Source organism: Phodopus roborovskii, unplaced genomic scaffold (assembly GCF_943737965.1).
Source record: "Phodopus roborovskii unplaced genomic scaffold, PHOROB, whole genome shotgun sequence".
NCBI classification, from domain to species: domain Eukaryota; kingdom Metazoa; phylum Chordata; class Mammalia; order Rodentia; family Cricetidae; genus Phodopus; species Phodopus roborovskii.
The window spans coordinates 990,049-1,005,692 of NW_026125537.1; the positions used below are offsets into that span (position 1 = coordinate 990,049).

At 46.9% G+C, this 15,644-nt stretch overlaps 1 protein-coding gene across 3 annotated transcripts in view; it reads left to right on the forward strand.

Moving 5' to 3' along the window:
- The window catches only part of Rps24 (ribosomal protein S24), a 1,129,312-nt gene that overhangs the window by 826,610 nt on the left and 287,058 nt on the right, over nucleotides 1-15,644 (forward strand). Inside the window, exon 4 of one of the 3 annotated variants that reach the window (XM_051176704.1) lies at nucleotides 1,434-1,443. The exons of 1 other annotated variant lie outside the window; for it this stretch is intronic. In XM_051176704.1, the coding sequence (XP_051032661.1) occupies nucleotides 1,434-1,436 (3 nt within the window). In that variant the 3' untranslated portion in view covers nucleotides 1,437-1,443. Of the gene's footprint in view, nucleotides 1-1,241; nucleotides 1,252-1,433; nucleotides 1,444-15,644 lie in introns of those variants that run through there. One more of the 3 variants, XM_051176703.1, reaches the window with a different exon arrangement.

Here is a 15,644-nt window from a genome sequence, read left to right on the forward strand (position 1 = left end):
TTGTGGTGTGCCAAATATCGGATGTGGCTTTGTCTTGCAGAAAACATGCACCTCATTTATCTGGGAAGTCTAATGTGCTACTTAATAAATGAGGCCAAGAGACCAACTCTTTGGCGGGGGGATTTTTATCTCCTGATGGTCACATAGGCAGATTGTAGGTAAATTAGATTAATTTGTTATAGCCAAAAGAAATGTCAAGTAAAATACTCAAGAGTGTTTATTACTAGAATCACAGGAAGGGTATTCTGGGAAAACAGTTTCTTTGATTCTGTATAAGTAGCAGAATAATTGGAAAAATCCATTGTTCTCCCCAGTATGGTATGGTAAATTATTGGTTTTTTTGTTTGTTTGTTTGTTTGTTTTGTCTTTTGGTTGGTTGGTTAGTTGTTTGGTTTTTATGTTTGTTTGCTTGCTTGCTGGCCTCATCACTATTCCAGGCTTTATTAAATGCAGTTTTTAAATTTTATTTGTATGTGTTCATATGGTACACACATGTGTGTAGTGTGTGTATGTGACTATGGAAGCAGACATCAGCCAAAAACTTCTTGGGAGCCAGGGTTTTCCTGTAGCTTACCAATCAGGCTAGGCTAGGTGGCCAATGAGACCTAGGAATGTGGCAGTCTCTGCCTCCTCTGCTCTATATGGGTTCTGGGAATCTGAACTCATATCCTTGTCCTTGCACAAGGGCTTAACAGATGCAGCCATCTTCTCAGCTGTGTGTGTGTGTGTGTGTGCACACGTGCATAAAGAGGCTATGGGGTAGAGGATACCACACACACAAAGCACTATTGCACACACCTTCTAACTACTCAAAGATTCTCTGATTTCTCTCATTCTTCCCTTAACTTGAATGTCTTCTATCAGTCTCCATAGATATAGACCTAAGAAATAAGTAAAATAGCATCATTCCCTTTCTGAAAACTCAATGATCCCTGTCAAGTTCAAGTGTGAATCTCCTAGTGTGGCCCTCACAGTTGCCTAGGTTCTCTACTGACCCACCCTTCATCATTGATCTCACCTGCATCTTGGCTCCCAGCCTGTTCTCTGAGTGCTTGTCACTCTGTGAAATATTTTTTCCATTCCCAAGAACTGAGCCATATCCTTTTTCACATCCCAGGCCTCTGTGCATGCTCTTTCACTGCCAAGCCATCAGAAAAAAAAAAATCCCCCAGGTAGCTAGCTAGCCTTGAGCACAGTGTCTGGCACACTGTACAGGGTGCCCATCATAGGAATTGCTAGGATGAGTGGAGGTTAATGGAATAAGAGGAATGTGTGAGACAATGAGAAGTCATTGGTCATCCCAAAGCTGGTAAAAGCATCTGCAGGCAGACTCCTCTGTGGTACCTCCAAGAATGCCACTCAAACCTGGAATACTGGTCTAGCTGCTGCCACTGCCAAGGTGTGGGGGAGGACAGGCTCTAAGCCGAGCCACATGAGTGGAGGTAGGGAGAATGATCCTGTGGGTACCTGAGGAGGTTACTGAACCCCACCCTGGAGATCAGAGGGGATTCCCACAGAGGGTAGGAACTAGCAGATGGAGAGGAGTTGCCACAAACAAATTGTCATCTGTACATGTCATCTGGACACAGCACAGTCATTGTGCTTGTGAATTCCCAGCAGCTACAGTCACCAGTAAAAGCCAGTCAAGGTTCCAGCATAGATAGGAGAGGGACTCATGAGCCCCTATTACTGGCTTAAGAGTTATTGCCAATTGGTCACTGCTGAGAAGGTGAGATCACTTTTGGTGGTAAGGCTGCTGGTGGGTTGCCCAGGCTCAGGGAAGCAGCACTATTTGGACTCAGTGAATTGAAGGGAACAGGATAGAAGAAGGCAAAGGAGGAGAAATGGGATGTGGAAGCATTGAGAGGCATAGAAGAGTGGGTAGGAGGCTTGGGTTGGATAAATCAAGCTATATTATATAAATGTATGAAATTGTTCAGGTACAAATCTGTAAGGAGTACGGTTTTTTCCTCCTGCCGCCGGGTCTGGTCCCGCCGCCACTCCAGCCCCAAACAATACACTGAGACTCTGTATTAGATATAATTCTGTTGGCCCAGTTACTTGTTTCTTATCTGCTGGCTCTGTCTTAATTATTAGCCCATTTCTATGTATTTCCACGTGGTCTTACCAGCGAGAGGCAGCTGGCGGTTCTATTCTCTCCAGACAAATCAAAACTATTTTCAAAGAAAGGAGACTGTGTGTTGCACTCCCTACCCATCACAACTGGCAAAGAACACTGGGCACTGAGCACTAAGCAGGCAGCATTATTGGTTCTTATGACTGTGGATGTCATGTTTCACACTCCTGCTGCTTCAATGTCCCCACCATGATGGTCTGTGTGGGAAGAGAGGCTGAGACACTCAATTTTTTAACTTTTAAAAATGGTCTTCAGGGCAAAAGATCGAGGAAGGGATAAAAAGAAATAGCACCACTCAGGAATAAACCCAGAGTGGCCATATTTTCTTCCTCTTTGAAGGATCTCAGGTCCTTCACAAACCTTGAGGAGTGGAGACTGAGCCAGGCACCTGTAGTATTCCAAAACACAGTGTGATGAGCCTTCTGCCAGGCCCTCACTTCTGCAGTTATGAGCACAACCCAGGCCCTGCCCACCGTGGCTCACACTGTGTTTGTCCCACCCAACCCCCATCAAGCTTCTAGTGTTCACTGTGGCTCACCATACCACCATTGTTTCATTAACATGCATGGATACAGTACAACCATGGCCAACACTACTCCTCAGGCTCTTGAAGGAAGCTCAGAAATCTCATGTCCTAGTAGAAGGTATCAGGTCCTTTCTTTCCAACCACACAGCTAGGAGAAATCCAACAGAGGATGTGTTCACTGTCAAGCAAAGGATAGGTTTCCCAACTCTAGAGAGAGCCCTCACAGAGCACAGAACACAGGGAAAGGACAGAGGCCCTCAAATAACAAGAGTGTTTCATTCCTTGCTGTCCTACCAGGGAGAACCAGTGTCTCCAGAGTCTGTATGGTATTTGTAAATACAGAGAAAAGAAGGGGAGGCTATTAGGTTGGGATGGCTCCGGACAAAGACGAGGATGGTACAGGCCAGAAAGATCCATAGCCCTGCCCTCATTGTAAAAAATCATCTTACCCAAACGGTGCCAAAACCAAGTTCCTCCCGGACAATCACTGGACACTTGAACCAGGACCATGTATCCAGCTTTTGCCTGATACATCACCCTTCTCCTTGCCAGGGACTGTATGAACCATCTATCTTGGGTCCCACTCATGACTTCTCTGGCCCTGTAACCTGGGATCCTGATCCTCAGCCAAGAGCTGCACCAATAAACCTTAGCTTGTTTGCTCAGTTTGTTCTGAACTGGTCACTTGGCATCTCACTAGAGCCCCTCAGATTCAAGTTTTGTGATAGTTTCTTATAAGGTTAAAACCTTCTACCTTGGAGGGGAACTTAAGGGGAAGGATGTAAAGGAAAGTAAAACAATAGAATAATTAGGATAGGATGTTTACAGGGTGAGAACACAGGATGTTGGTGGGGAGGGAAAGAAACATTCCATCCTTCAGGAAAGTTCCTTAAGACAGGAAGTAAACAACTCAAAATAGCTTCAGGAAGTCCCTGAAACCAACCAGATTCATTTGGCTTCTCCTTCCTTGAGAGTGTATAAACAGTAAGGACTGCTGAAACAAACTAAACTTTTGAAGAAGCTCAGACCCAGCCAAATTTCCTAGAAGAAACAAAGGCAAACCAAGCTACTTAGAAGAGGCTCAGACCAATTGAGCCACCACTGTTCCACCTGTTGAGCTGCCTGCAGGTTGTATATGTACTGTGATCCAGGTTTCTAGATTTTGTGAGCTGTCCCCTGTGGTGGGATGGGCTTTGATGATGGAGCTGTCTTTGAGTTGTTTCTACTCTTGTGAGTAGCCCCTCACCCATATTCCTCTAAGCAACTACAATAAAATTCATTGGTTCACCAAGTTGAAATTGGTGGTTCCCTATCTGGAGTGAGTAGACATTTGTTCACATGTCTCCATAAATACTGTCACACTACAAAGCAGTAGGACATGCTGAAGAGAATCAGAACCCCAGCGGAAGAACCTACCAAATTCCACAGGCTCTAGGCATCACAGAGTCATGGGATTGAGGACTGGGGAGGAGGAGCTGTGGAGAGGGCTTCAGATACTCACATAGGCCTACATCTAGCATCCTGGAGATGGTTTACAGACATGCTCCTCCACTGTGTCTTTAGAGAGAGATGTGAAAGCAGCCTTTCGAGGTCTTTGGATTGTCTCAAGAAAAGTTTGTCTTCACAGATCCAGCAAGCAAGACTACACAATAAGCATTCGCTTTGAAGATGGACAGTCTGGGATTGGAGTGTCTTTGGAGTCACCCTAGACTGGTGATGGTAAAAAATGAAAGTCTAACAAGATGCTTGTCTGAGATGGGGATTATAAATGACATTACAGGACAGGGTCTCCTTTATCTCTCTGACCCTTGGTCCCTCTCCTTTAAATTCTCCATTTAGGGATATTTGTAGAACATGGTGGGAGAGCCACAAATGGTTTCATGATTAATTATCCTTTGTGAATAAAAGAGATTAGTAGAAATCAAACACTGAGAGGAAATTATCAAGTAATCAAAACAATGAGACCAAGATTTTCACATTTTTAGCCTTTTGCTCTCAAAAGTCACCCATGTCAATCATTTATTCTAGTGGAGCCAGAATACCTGGGGTCAATATTGCAGTCATCCCTAGGAGAGGACTAGTCATTCACCTGGAGTCACAGAACAGGTCAGAGATAAGCCACACAAGAGATAGATCCTTGCTTCCCAGCCCAAAACCCACCAGCTTCCCTAGTAAAGAGTCCCAAGACATGGGACCAGAGGAATGCCTTCTCTGGGACTACCCCTCTGAACAGTACAGAAGGTTGGAAGCTGGTAAACAGTATGTTCTAGGAGATGGTGTAAGTGTTAATGCTCTGAGGGGAAAGATTCCCCAATGGAAGTGTTGCAGCTCTGAGGGGAACGGTATTCTGGAACTCTGGAGCCAATAAATAACACAAAGTCACCCACACAACAAACATCACACAAGAGATTTATTCAGAGGAACACAAGAGGGTGGTTGCCTCAGCTTGGGCAAGAAGCAGCAATGAACAGAGCAGGAGGCAGGCTTTATACAGGGCTTAGGGGAACAGGGCTTTCCAGAGTGGAGATTTCCAGGGTGGGGACTGATGAAATTTCAAGCCAAGCCCAGGGATTGGTGGGGTTTCAAACTCAAAGATTGGAGGGATTTCATGCTCAGGGATTGGTGTGTTTTGGTAGGTTTTCAAATCCAGATATGGGCATGGAAATTTTACCATGTAGACAATGCAAGGCTAAAAAGCATATGCCAGGTTGGGTATCGTCAAGGTTTCTTCCCATCTCTAAGATGATGAGGTGGCCCCTGGTAACTCCAGGACCCTGTGGAGTAATGATACTGCACAGTGGGAGTTGGGGGATAGGTCCTACCTCAAAGGTATGTCTGGAATAAGTTGGGGAGGGTGGCACAACTCAGCAAGGCTTGGGGCAGGTTAGAGCTGAGAGCCAGATTCCAGTTTCAGCCGGAACTGAAGTGATAGGAAAGGAAATTGAGACAGGATATTTCCATCATGTGGTTTGAATCGAGGCAGCTCATCCCAACCAATGATTGATCAAGAACTTTGAAACGCGCCAACAAACATTCCTGAAGCATCCCTGCCCTGCCCAATCTAGAAGGGACACATAGTCTGAATCAGCAAGGATTTAAGATGGGGGGGGAGGGGGCATGACCCATTGAGAAGACACAACTTGTGTGTCCAAGCCCAGCCCAAACTCTCCAAGCAGGGCCTGGGTGGGCTCAAATGGCACTGGTCCTTTTAATATTGCACTCTGATTCCTCATGCTCTGTTTGCTGAGGCATCCAGAGCAAGACAGCTGGCCTTAGCTCTGCAAGTACCTAATGACCTAAAACAACTTAGAATGAAAAGGCACAAGGAATAACACTGGTCTCCAAACTGGTCCAGCACCTAATGTCACCAACCTAGAGATCCTTTCATAATACCACTCAGGAACTATGGGAAGACCCTGACCTAGTATGTGTCACACATTGACTGAGCTTCCCCTAAAGGGAGTACTATGGAAACAGACCTGGTTGACATGTCCTTGGCCTATTCTGGATGTCTGGCCTATTGGATGTGCTGGATGGATAATTCTGGAATGTATTTGTTGCTGGGGAAGACTCATTCCTTACTGAAGAGAATCAACATTGGGTCCCTGAAGAACTGTGCAATCATTTTTGAAAAGCAAGAATGGAAATTACTGACCTTCAAAGCAAATTTGAGCTGAGGGTGTGCCTGAAACAAAACACACATTTAAAAAAAGGAGATGGGGGCTGTGAAGAGACAGGATGGCTTTCCAGATTTGGGGTTGCACCCAGGAGGAGTGGAGTCAAAGCAGGTTTGGTGGGAGTAACACCTGTTCTTCTCCCTCATGGTCTCTTGGGGTGCTGCTGGGCAGTCAATCATCTTTTCACTGGGGCTGGCTTACTCCAAGCTGATTTCTCTGCACAGGGAGCCCTGGGGTCCCACAGGAACAGAATGTGAGCAGAGCTCCAGTCAGCCAGGCTAGCAAAAAGGTTCATGGTTTCAAAGTGGGTGGCTGGACATTGATCCATGAGGGAAGAGGAGGAGGGCCAGCCTGCTGCGCTCAGCAGGTACTTCTCTCCCCAGGCCCACAGGCCAAGCTGCCTGTGTAGCCTTCAGAAGGTCTGTTTGCAATTACAGCTTGTTTTGATTATTAGGTCAGAATTTCATCTCCATGGGCTTGTGATAAAAGGCCAGAGTACGAGGGTGTTTGTCCTTCTAGGCTTTACTTTCCCTCTCCTCGTGTGTGTGTGTGTGTGGGGGGTGTTTGGCTCCCAGAGGGCAGTGACTGCCAGGGGCAGCCCAGAGACTGAATGTGGTGACCCTGTGCCTCTGGGGGAGTAGGATGCCTTGGTGGCTCCTTGGAGCCTCACCCAAGGAAGTGATAACAGGCAGTCTTTTGATTTCATGTACAAGGGAGCTTGGTGCCAAAGCAGAGGTCAGAAGAAGAGGGGCAGGAGTGGAGGCAATCGTGCAAGCCCAGTCCTAGGAGGAACCTTGGAAGTCAATGGCCCCACCCCTAGAATCTACTTTGTTGCTTCTACAGCAACCTCAGCAAGAAGTCAGGCAGTTTCTGCTCTCATTCCTACCCAGATGGTGAGATCACCATCTCCCCATGCCATTTGGTTCATTGGGTATTAATTAATTCTAGAAGAGAATGCATCTTCTCTCCAACAGCAGAGAGAACCTCTAAGCCTTTGCTAAACCAAACACCCCTCCTTCCCAAACACAGTGAATGTACTAGGGACTCATTCTCCTGAGTCACTATGGAGACCCCTGTGTAGTCCCCAGAGTAGGCAGGACTCCCCTATTCCCTCCTCCCACATACACACCTCTTAGAAGGGAGGCTTCACTACTTCTGAAAGTCACAATTCCAGACCTTCTTCAAGACCTGAAAAAGACATGCTCCCACAGAACATGGGTCCCCCTGAGCCACCTTCCTTTCCTCACTATAAAAAAGAGCTCCACCGACTTTCCTAGGAACCCAAAGAATCTCAAGCTAAAGAAGAAAGGAGGAGAGAGCTATCACTTAAGGCCCCCCTGCTGCAAGGATGGGTAGGATTGGGGGAGTGACCTCTGCAGAGTGGAAACACATAGAGATAGGACAGACAGTGAGAAAATGACAAGAGAGATGGAGTCCAAAAGTGACAGTGATAGTCAGGAAGTGAGAGGAGAGCAAGAAAGACAGACACAGATGGAGAGAGTGAGAATAATGGAGACAGCAAGAGCTTGAGAAGAGAGAGGAAGAGACAGGCAGACACTGAGCAAGATCAGGGTCTCCTGTGGACCCCTTGAGGGTTCATCCATAAAGATCTTCCTTCCCCACATCTGTATCACATTGGTTCTGGAAGATGGATGATCTTTTGTAACACCAAGGGACCAGCAAGCCAATTAGAGCTAATGGCAGCTTTCTGGATGCCCAGCCTTGCAGTGGTACAGCCCAGAGAATACAGCAGTGCAGATAATATCATTTCTATACCAAATGGGTCATTGTGATAGAAAGAGGTGCTCACACCAGTCACAGGTTCAAGGACCACCACTGACAAATGAGGTGTGCATTTCTCCTGCTATGCAGACCTCCAAGCTCCTGGTTCTCAGGTGGCCTCAGGGAGTCCCACAGTCACCACTGACACTGAACAGCTCTGGGATGACATGCAGGTTATCTTTCTAGTTTCTCAACCAACCCTTCTTTCTAGATGAAGATTGCTTCACTTCTTACTGGTTCACCTGACCAGGCCCATCATGTGCAGTAGGAGCTGCAGCTGGGGACAGTTCTCAGAGACACAGGCAGTGCCTCAGGCGTCTCCCCGGCACTCACTCCATTATTTCTGATTGCTCTCATCTTTCCCTGCCTGGGCCTTGAGTCTGTTCTCTAGCTGAAGACCTTGTTTTCTTTTTTTCCTTCAGTTTGGCCCAGGGCTAAGATCCAAGTCTTACATCCCTGAATTCCCTGAGTAGCCAAACTCCTCACCAGCCACCAGCCACTGACCTGGACCACGGTTTACCTTATGCTGGTTCCCACCTGTGGTGGCCTAAAAGAAAATAGCCCCCAAAAGGAGTGGCACTATTAGGATATGTGGCTTTGTTGGAGTAGGTGTGTCCTTGTTGGAGGAAGTGTGTCACTATAGGGGTGGGCTTTAGGTCTCCATTGCTCAAACTACACTCAGTGTGGTAGACAGTTTACTTTCTGTTGCCTGCAAATCAAGATGTAGGACTCTCAGCTCCTTCTCCAGCACCATATCTGCCTGCATACTGCCATATCCCACCATCATGATAATGGACCAAACCTCTGAACTATAAGCCACCCCAATTAAATGTTTTCCTTTATAAGAGTTGCCGTGGTCATAGTGTCTCTTCATAGCAATAGAAACCCTAAGATGCTATCCTATACTGAACTTATACCCAAGTACACTAAACTTGCAAGACAGATGTACTCTCCCAGAGCCCAGGCCTCCTCTAGGATTCCTGATATCAGCAAAAGACCAGCAGTACCTATCCACAGTACTTATCCACAGTGGGCTTTGTAGATTTGGAACCACAGCTTTGTCTCAGGAAGGAACACACCTTTTTCCCATTCCTCACAACAACACCACAGCTAGACTCACTCAGATCATTCCTGGCCACCACCCTTACCCACCACATGCCTAGCATGGAGCTGGCTTCATTCTGCTCAGAGACTGAAGAAAGAAACAACTCGCCAGAAGCCAGTCTGGAAATTTGGCTTCACTCTCTCAGTTGATCTGAAACACTGGGTTGATTTAATAGGAATGCTTTCTAACGTGTGAACAATTATTGTTGTTTTAAATTAGGAAGAATAAAATTCTACCATCTTTCTCCCTAAAAGCTACTTCAAGAGAAGCCGCACTGTAAATCCACAGTGCCCATGAGGTGGTAGACAAAAGCCAAAGCAACAGCAAGGGAAAAAACAAAAACAAAGCCCCTTTCCATATTTTTCCCTTTAGGTGAAAAGAGAGAACTAGGAGCAGAGAGGGGTTTTGTCGTTGGTGGTGTTGTTTTGTTTTTTTTTTTTTTTTTTTTGTTTTTTTTTTTTTCTCTTTCTTTTAAAACAGAATCATATAATCCTTTCCTGCCCCTCCTTCTAGCTGCACAAGAGATGCTTGAGGTAGAAGATGTTAGGCTTAAAGAGGGAAACAGGAGATGAGTCTTAGGACATGTGCTACTGCAGTTTGGAGACCCAGGCTAAGAGCACTGTGTGTTTTTTCAGCCTGGACGCCACTCCTTCCACGGCTCCTCCACCTCAGCAAGCTCACTTTGATGTTTCTAGCTATTTCAAGCTACAGTTTGGGGACTGGCCACTAAGTTCTAACCATAGCCCATCTACTCTGTGTGCACGGCCAGCCCTGTCCCTGCTGTGGCCTTCACTCTTCCTCTACCTGTGCCATGAATCTGGCTCTGAGATCCTTAGGGGATTATGGTCTCACTCTTTGTGATTTCATGTCATTTAACCACTCCCTCCCCCCCATCTCCAATTCCCAGAGCTCACTGAGACAGAACAGAGCCCAGTAAAGGTTCTCAAGCCAAGTAAAGTCATCATCACCAGAAGCCTTGCTTGCTTACATGTTCCTGGACCCTGTGTCTAACAGAGCAAGTGGATGGCACTGATGGGCAACTGGACCTGGATCTCTGAAGTATGCCGGGATAGGGCTCTACGTGGAGGCTTACTATCTGGAGGCTGTGGCATGTCCCCACCTCACAGTGTACTTCACCCATTCCCAGGTGACCAGGCTTCATCTGTCACATGTTTATGCATTAGATTCACAGGATACTTTCCAAGGCTAAGCCAGAATTGTCTCATTCAAAAAAGCCTACCCTGTATGGGATAAGCAATTGGCAGGCATGGGAACATGGCCCAGGCCCTGGAAGATATGGTGACAGATGCTAGTTTGGAGGTATCTTTAAGGTACAAACAGGGAGGGGCAGTTCCTATCTGAGTCTGGACCTCATCTCATCCTAGCTGTGCAGCCTTTGATCTGAGGCTTTCTTGGGGGGGGAGCGGGGTGTCTCTCAGCTTCCAGAGCTGGAGGTTCACTGGTTCTTGGCAGGGGGAACTGGAGTCAAGCATCGTGAGGATTTCCTTCCATGAGAAAAGGCCAGAACCATGGGAGGGTTGTAGTCAAGGTACTGGGCAAGGCTTTTAACTGAGGCCTTTACTCCCCACATATTAAGTAGGAACAAACACAGCTTGTACATTGAAGAGGGACTGATGCAAAGGGATGCTGGTCATTGAATATAAATTGTTTATTGCATCTAAATTGTTCCCTGACTTCCCATCTCTTAAGAGTCATGAAGTGTGCATGTTTGTGTGTGTGTGTATGTATGTCTCTCTGTCTGTCTGTTTCTGTGTGTCTGTGTGTGTGTGTGTGTGTGTATATTGGTTTTGTGTTTGTGTACACATGTGCACAGACACACATGGCTACAGTCCCATATCTTCTGAACCTCAGCAGGGCCATTCCTACAGTGCTTTCCCCTACAAGCATTCCTAGCTTAGGAAAGGGTCTTAGCACTGATACACACACACACACACACACACACACACATTCCAGCCTGGCCACACCCTTCTTCACTAGCCAGGGCATTGGAAACTCTGGCTTGGATTGAGATGGTCTACCTACACACTTGTGTTGAACTAAATAGACAGTGTTGCTGTGGTTTCTTCACTGGACATCCTCAGGAATCGGAAGTGGGCACAGAGCATCTGAAGCCATTGGGCCAGACAGAGTGGGAAAGGAAATGCTTTGGAATGAAATACATCTGGTTTATGGCCCAGTTCTTTGTAGGGAATGAGGGTGGGGGCCAGGAAAGATTCCCTAAACTAGGGAAGAGTTTAGGAAAGAACCTGAAGGGGACAACAGGGACCTCCTGCAGTGGAAGACAGAGTCCTACCAGCCCTTGGCCTCTCTTCTGCATATTGTCCCCCAAGGCCAGTAGTGAGTCTGCAAAGCCCTTCAGGTCAGCATGCCCCCAACAAAGGGGGAGTGTTGCTTCTCCTCTGGACCTGCCCTTGTTCAGAGGGTCCTGTATTTATTGTCACCTGGTTCCAACCTCTTATGGAATCAGCCCTTCTACCCCTCCCCACTCAGTGCTTCAGACTCATGCTTTGTGTTGTCCAGAGGCAGAAGACAGACATGATGTGATGTAAGTAAGTAAGGTGGTGGGAAGCAGCAGTAAGGGATGACAACACAGAGTAGGGGGGGGGGAGATAGGGAAGACAAGTGATAAACAGCTTCTGCATTGAAAGCAAAGAGAGGAGCTAAGAAGAAAGGAGGGGAGGGGCCAGGAAGGGAGACCTAGGATCCCATTACTGTCATTTCCCCCAAAGGTTTCTGAGACATATGGGATGTAAATATCATCTCTGTTGTTTGGGGAGGGGCTTGAGGCTCAGAAACAGACAATAAAAGGCTCAAGATCCAGATTTAGAAAGCAGTGGCCTCAGTTCTTTTCCCTTCCGTGTAGCTATTAATTTTGCAGACCCAGAGCATCCTATCCAGAACAAGGAAGGGCTCCTTGACCCACAGCTGTGATCACTTCACAGCCTTGGCATGAGAAGCCTCTGAAGAAAACCAATGGAATCCTGGGTCTTGGTTATGTATCTTCACAGCTGGCCCCTGCTAGCTAAGACATAGACACAGTGAACCCAGGAGTTTAACAAATGTTTATAAAACCTTTCCATGCATAGTTAATGATCCTGATTAGGACCTGAGAAAGCAGTCATATGTGTCCAAACCCAGCTTTAAGGAGCATTTTTATTATTGCACACCACTCCACAAGTTAAAGAGAGAAGCTATAGTCCATTTGTCAGCAAGGCCAATGCCCGCCTGGGGAGGCCAGCAGCAGGGCCTCTGTCCTGTGCCTTGGAGTCTAATTTCCTTGCTCCATTTGTCCACCCTTATGCCCCCACACTCCCATCACCAGCTGCCACTCAGAAAGATGTCACCTTGAGGGTGTCATGACCCCAGGTCACTGAGCCTGGAGCCTTAGTGGAGCCTTAGCCCACATTGGGCTGTTTGCTCTCAAGAGCCTGGGCCTGGGATGCCTGGGCCACAGTTGTGGATATGGATTCTTCATGAATGTCCAGTTGGTCTGCAGAAGTGTCTTTGGAAGCCAGAAGGGCCTGAAACATTAGCCTGCATGCCAATACTGCCTCTGCCCCAGCCATGTGACATTGGACCTACCACATAGTTTTGTTCACATCTGTGCAACAGGTATGTTGTTTCCACATCCAAGTGGGTTTATGTGTGTACAGCACCACTGGTGAGCAGGGTGGGCACTGTCATGACACAGAGTACTTTCCCTGAGAGGAGTGTGGCCTGTGGAGTTCAGACCAGGAGACCTCAGATAGCTGTAAAAATAGCCAATAAGGCTGGACAGGGCAGAGTCACATAAGAGTGTGCTTATGCAAAACATTGTTGATCTGTGTGCCTGGATGGCTTCTTTCATTTTATGTGAATTTAACCTCTATTTTAAAAAAAATCAGGGAGAAGGCTTCATAGATAAACATTGTCTGTGCAAGTCTGAGGACCTGAGTTTGGCTCCCCAGCACCCACATAAAAGCCTGGAATACATGGTGACCAATCTATAACCCCAGGGCTCTGGATACAGAAACAGGGGCTATTGGGAACAGACTGGCAAGCTAGACTACCAGGATGAGAAAGTTCCAAGTTGAGTGAGCATGTACACCCTTACACGTGCACCCACACATACATACATGCATACATCTATGTACACACATGCCACATGCATATTTATGCAAAAAGTTAAATTATTAAACCAAATCCTTTTTTTTTTTATTTAAGAAAAATCAAGTTCTTTTCCACAGTAAATGTGACTGCTTACACTGGGCAGTGTTGGTACATTCCTTTAATCCCACCACTCAGAGGCAGAGGCAGGACAATCTCTGAGTTTGAGGCCAGCCTGGTCTACAGAGTGAGTTGTAGGACAGCTGGGGCTATACAGAGAAACCTTATCTTGAAAATAAAAACAAAACAAAACAAAACAAAGAAAGAAAGGAAGGAAGAAAGGAAGGAAGGAAGGAAGGAAGGAAGGAAGGAAGGAAGGAAGAAAGAAAGAAAGGAAGAAAGAAAGAAAGAAAGAAAGAAAGAAAGAAAGAGACTGTTTTCCTGCTTCAGAGACTTTGCCAGTGCTATTCCAGCAGCCTGGCTAACTGCTTCTCACATTTCAGGGTTATTCCAAAAGGTATGGGTCCTCTAATGCATCTCCAGAGAGGGCCAAAGTTTGCTGTTCCCTCTCTCTAGGAAGGGACAGTGACACAGACTGTTCAATGTCCTCACTAAATACTATGCTGGCTGAAGGCAGGTCCTAGCCATAGCTGAGCACACAGTAGGTATTCACTGGAGATTTATTTCTTTTCCAGACTTAGTTTGTGGGTCATGGCTACTGCAGACCTGCCCAGGGCATACAGTAGGTCAGTGAGTAGAGGAGCTGGAACCAAGCCTGCCCAGGCCTGGAAGAGGCCCCCACTGTCCCCTCTGCTCCCACAAAAAAGCCCAGTCCAGCCAGGGAGGCTCCCCTTCCCAACAATCACCTAATCTGTCCTCAGCCAGTGTACCAGGGCCTCTGTCTGCCCTGTTTCCCCCAGAACACCACTGTTTGTGTTGTCAAGGACTTGTCACAAACAGCTGACAAAGGTCTGGTCCTAGGGATCCTTAGCCCCAGGATCACCTAATAGAGTTTCAGTTCCATGGATCTTTGGTTTCTAATGCTTCTGCTCGAAGCTGCTCACATGCAGGGCCTCAGTTTCCCTCTCTCTGAATGAGCAAATGAACAGTTGCCTTCTCCCTTCTGACTGAACACAGCTGCCAAGGAAGAAAGTCACTGAGTATACTTCCTGGTATAAAAGACTAAGTATTCAACCTGCTGGTCTGAATCCAGTTTTGTTCCTCACTGTGTCCATCCTGCACCTCACTTCCTCTTTGTGAAGTTACAGGCCTCTGCTCCCATCATTTAATTTCCAGGCCTGTGGTTGTTTGTTCTACTTAGCCTCAAGCACTTTGAGTACCAAGGAAGGTGAATTCAACTTTTTTCATGCTAGGTAGCTTGGATCCCTCCGTGCCCTTCCTTGATAAAGTGGAGGATAGAAGCATACCATGTTCACTATGGGTGATGTCAGCCCATGGCTGGCACTCGTCACCAGGGTGTCATGATACCACATAGCACAGGTAGGGAAGGCCTTGAGCTTTGACTGTGACATCTTCAGGCTGCATTGGTCTTGCTTATACCACATTAAAACAGAAAAAGGCATCTATAAAGGAAGAAACAGATCCAGTGCAAGCTGGCATTGGCCCTGCTCCCATTTGCCCAGCAGTGCAGTTAGAAAAGAGAAGCCAGTCTGAGGCAAGGTGAGCTCCAGGCTCTGCCTGACTGGTCGCAGCCAGTCACTGTCCTGCTGGGCCTCCATCTTCCCATCAGCCAAATGGGCATGTTAAACCTTGCTCCCCTAACCTGCAGGAGATATGCTGTGAACAAGATATATGCTACGCTATCAGACAGATGGCCATGATTCTTGGGACGGATGCCGGAGCGTTACTATCATGACCTCCCCTTGGACCTCTACAGGATTCATCTGATAGGTAGCACCACTTGGCTCTCTCAAAGTCAATTCAAAATCAGTGGGGCCAATGTCAAACTCACTTCACCTGATCCCAAATCTGACTCTTCCTAAGAAGCACCACTCCCCACCTGCCAGGTCCTCCCCCTCTCTCTCTCTTTCTCTCTCTCTCTCTCCTTCTCTCTCCCTGATCTCCTCCATCATTTCTTCCAACAGACCTGTCAACTCCACCTTAGAGACACATCCCAGGCCACCTCGCTCCATCCCTGCTGCTCACAAACCAGAGCCAAACTGTAGCCACCTGGAATTGAACCTTATAGAGTACCCCCTGGCTTCCCTCCAACCTCAACTCACAATCCCCCTACTTTCAATTAATTTGTAAAGTAATTGGATCCCAGTAGTTGTCTGTTTAAAACCCTCT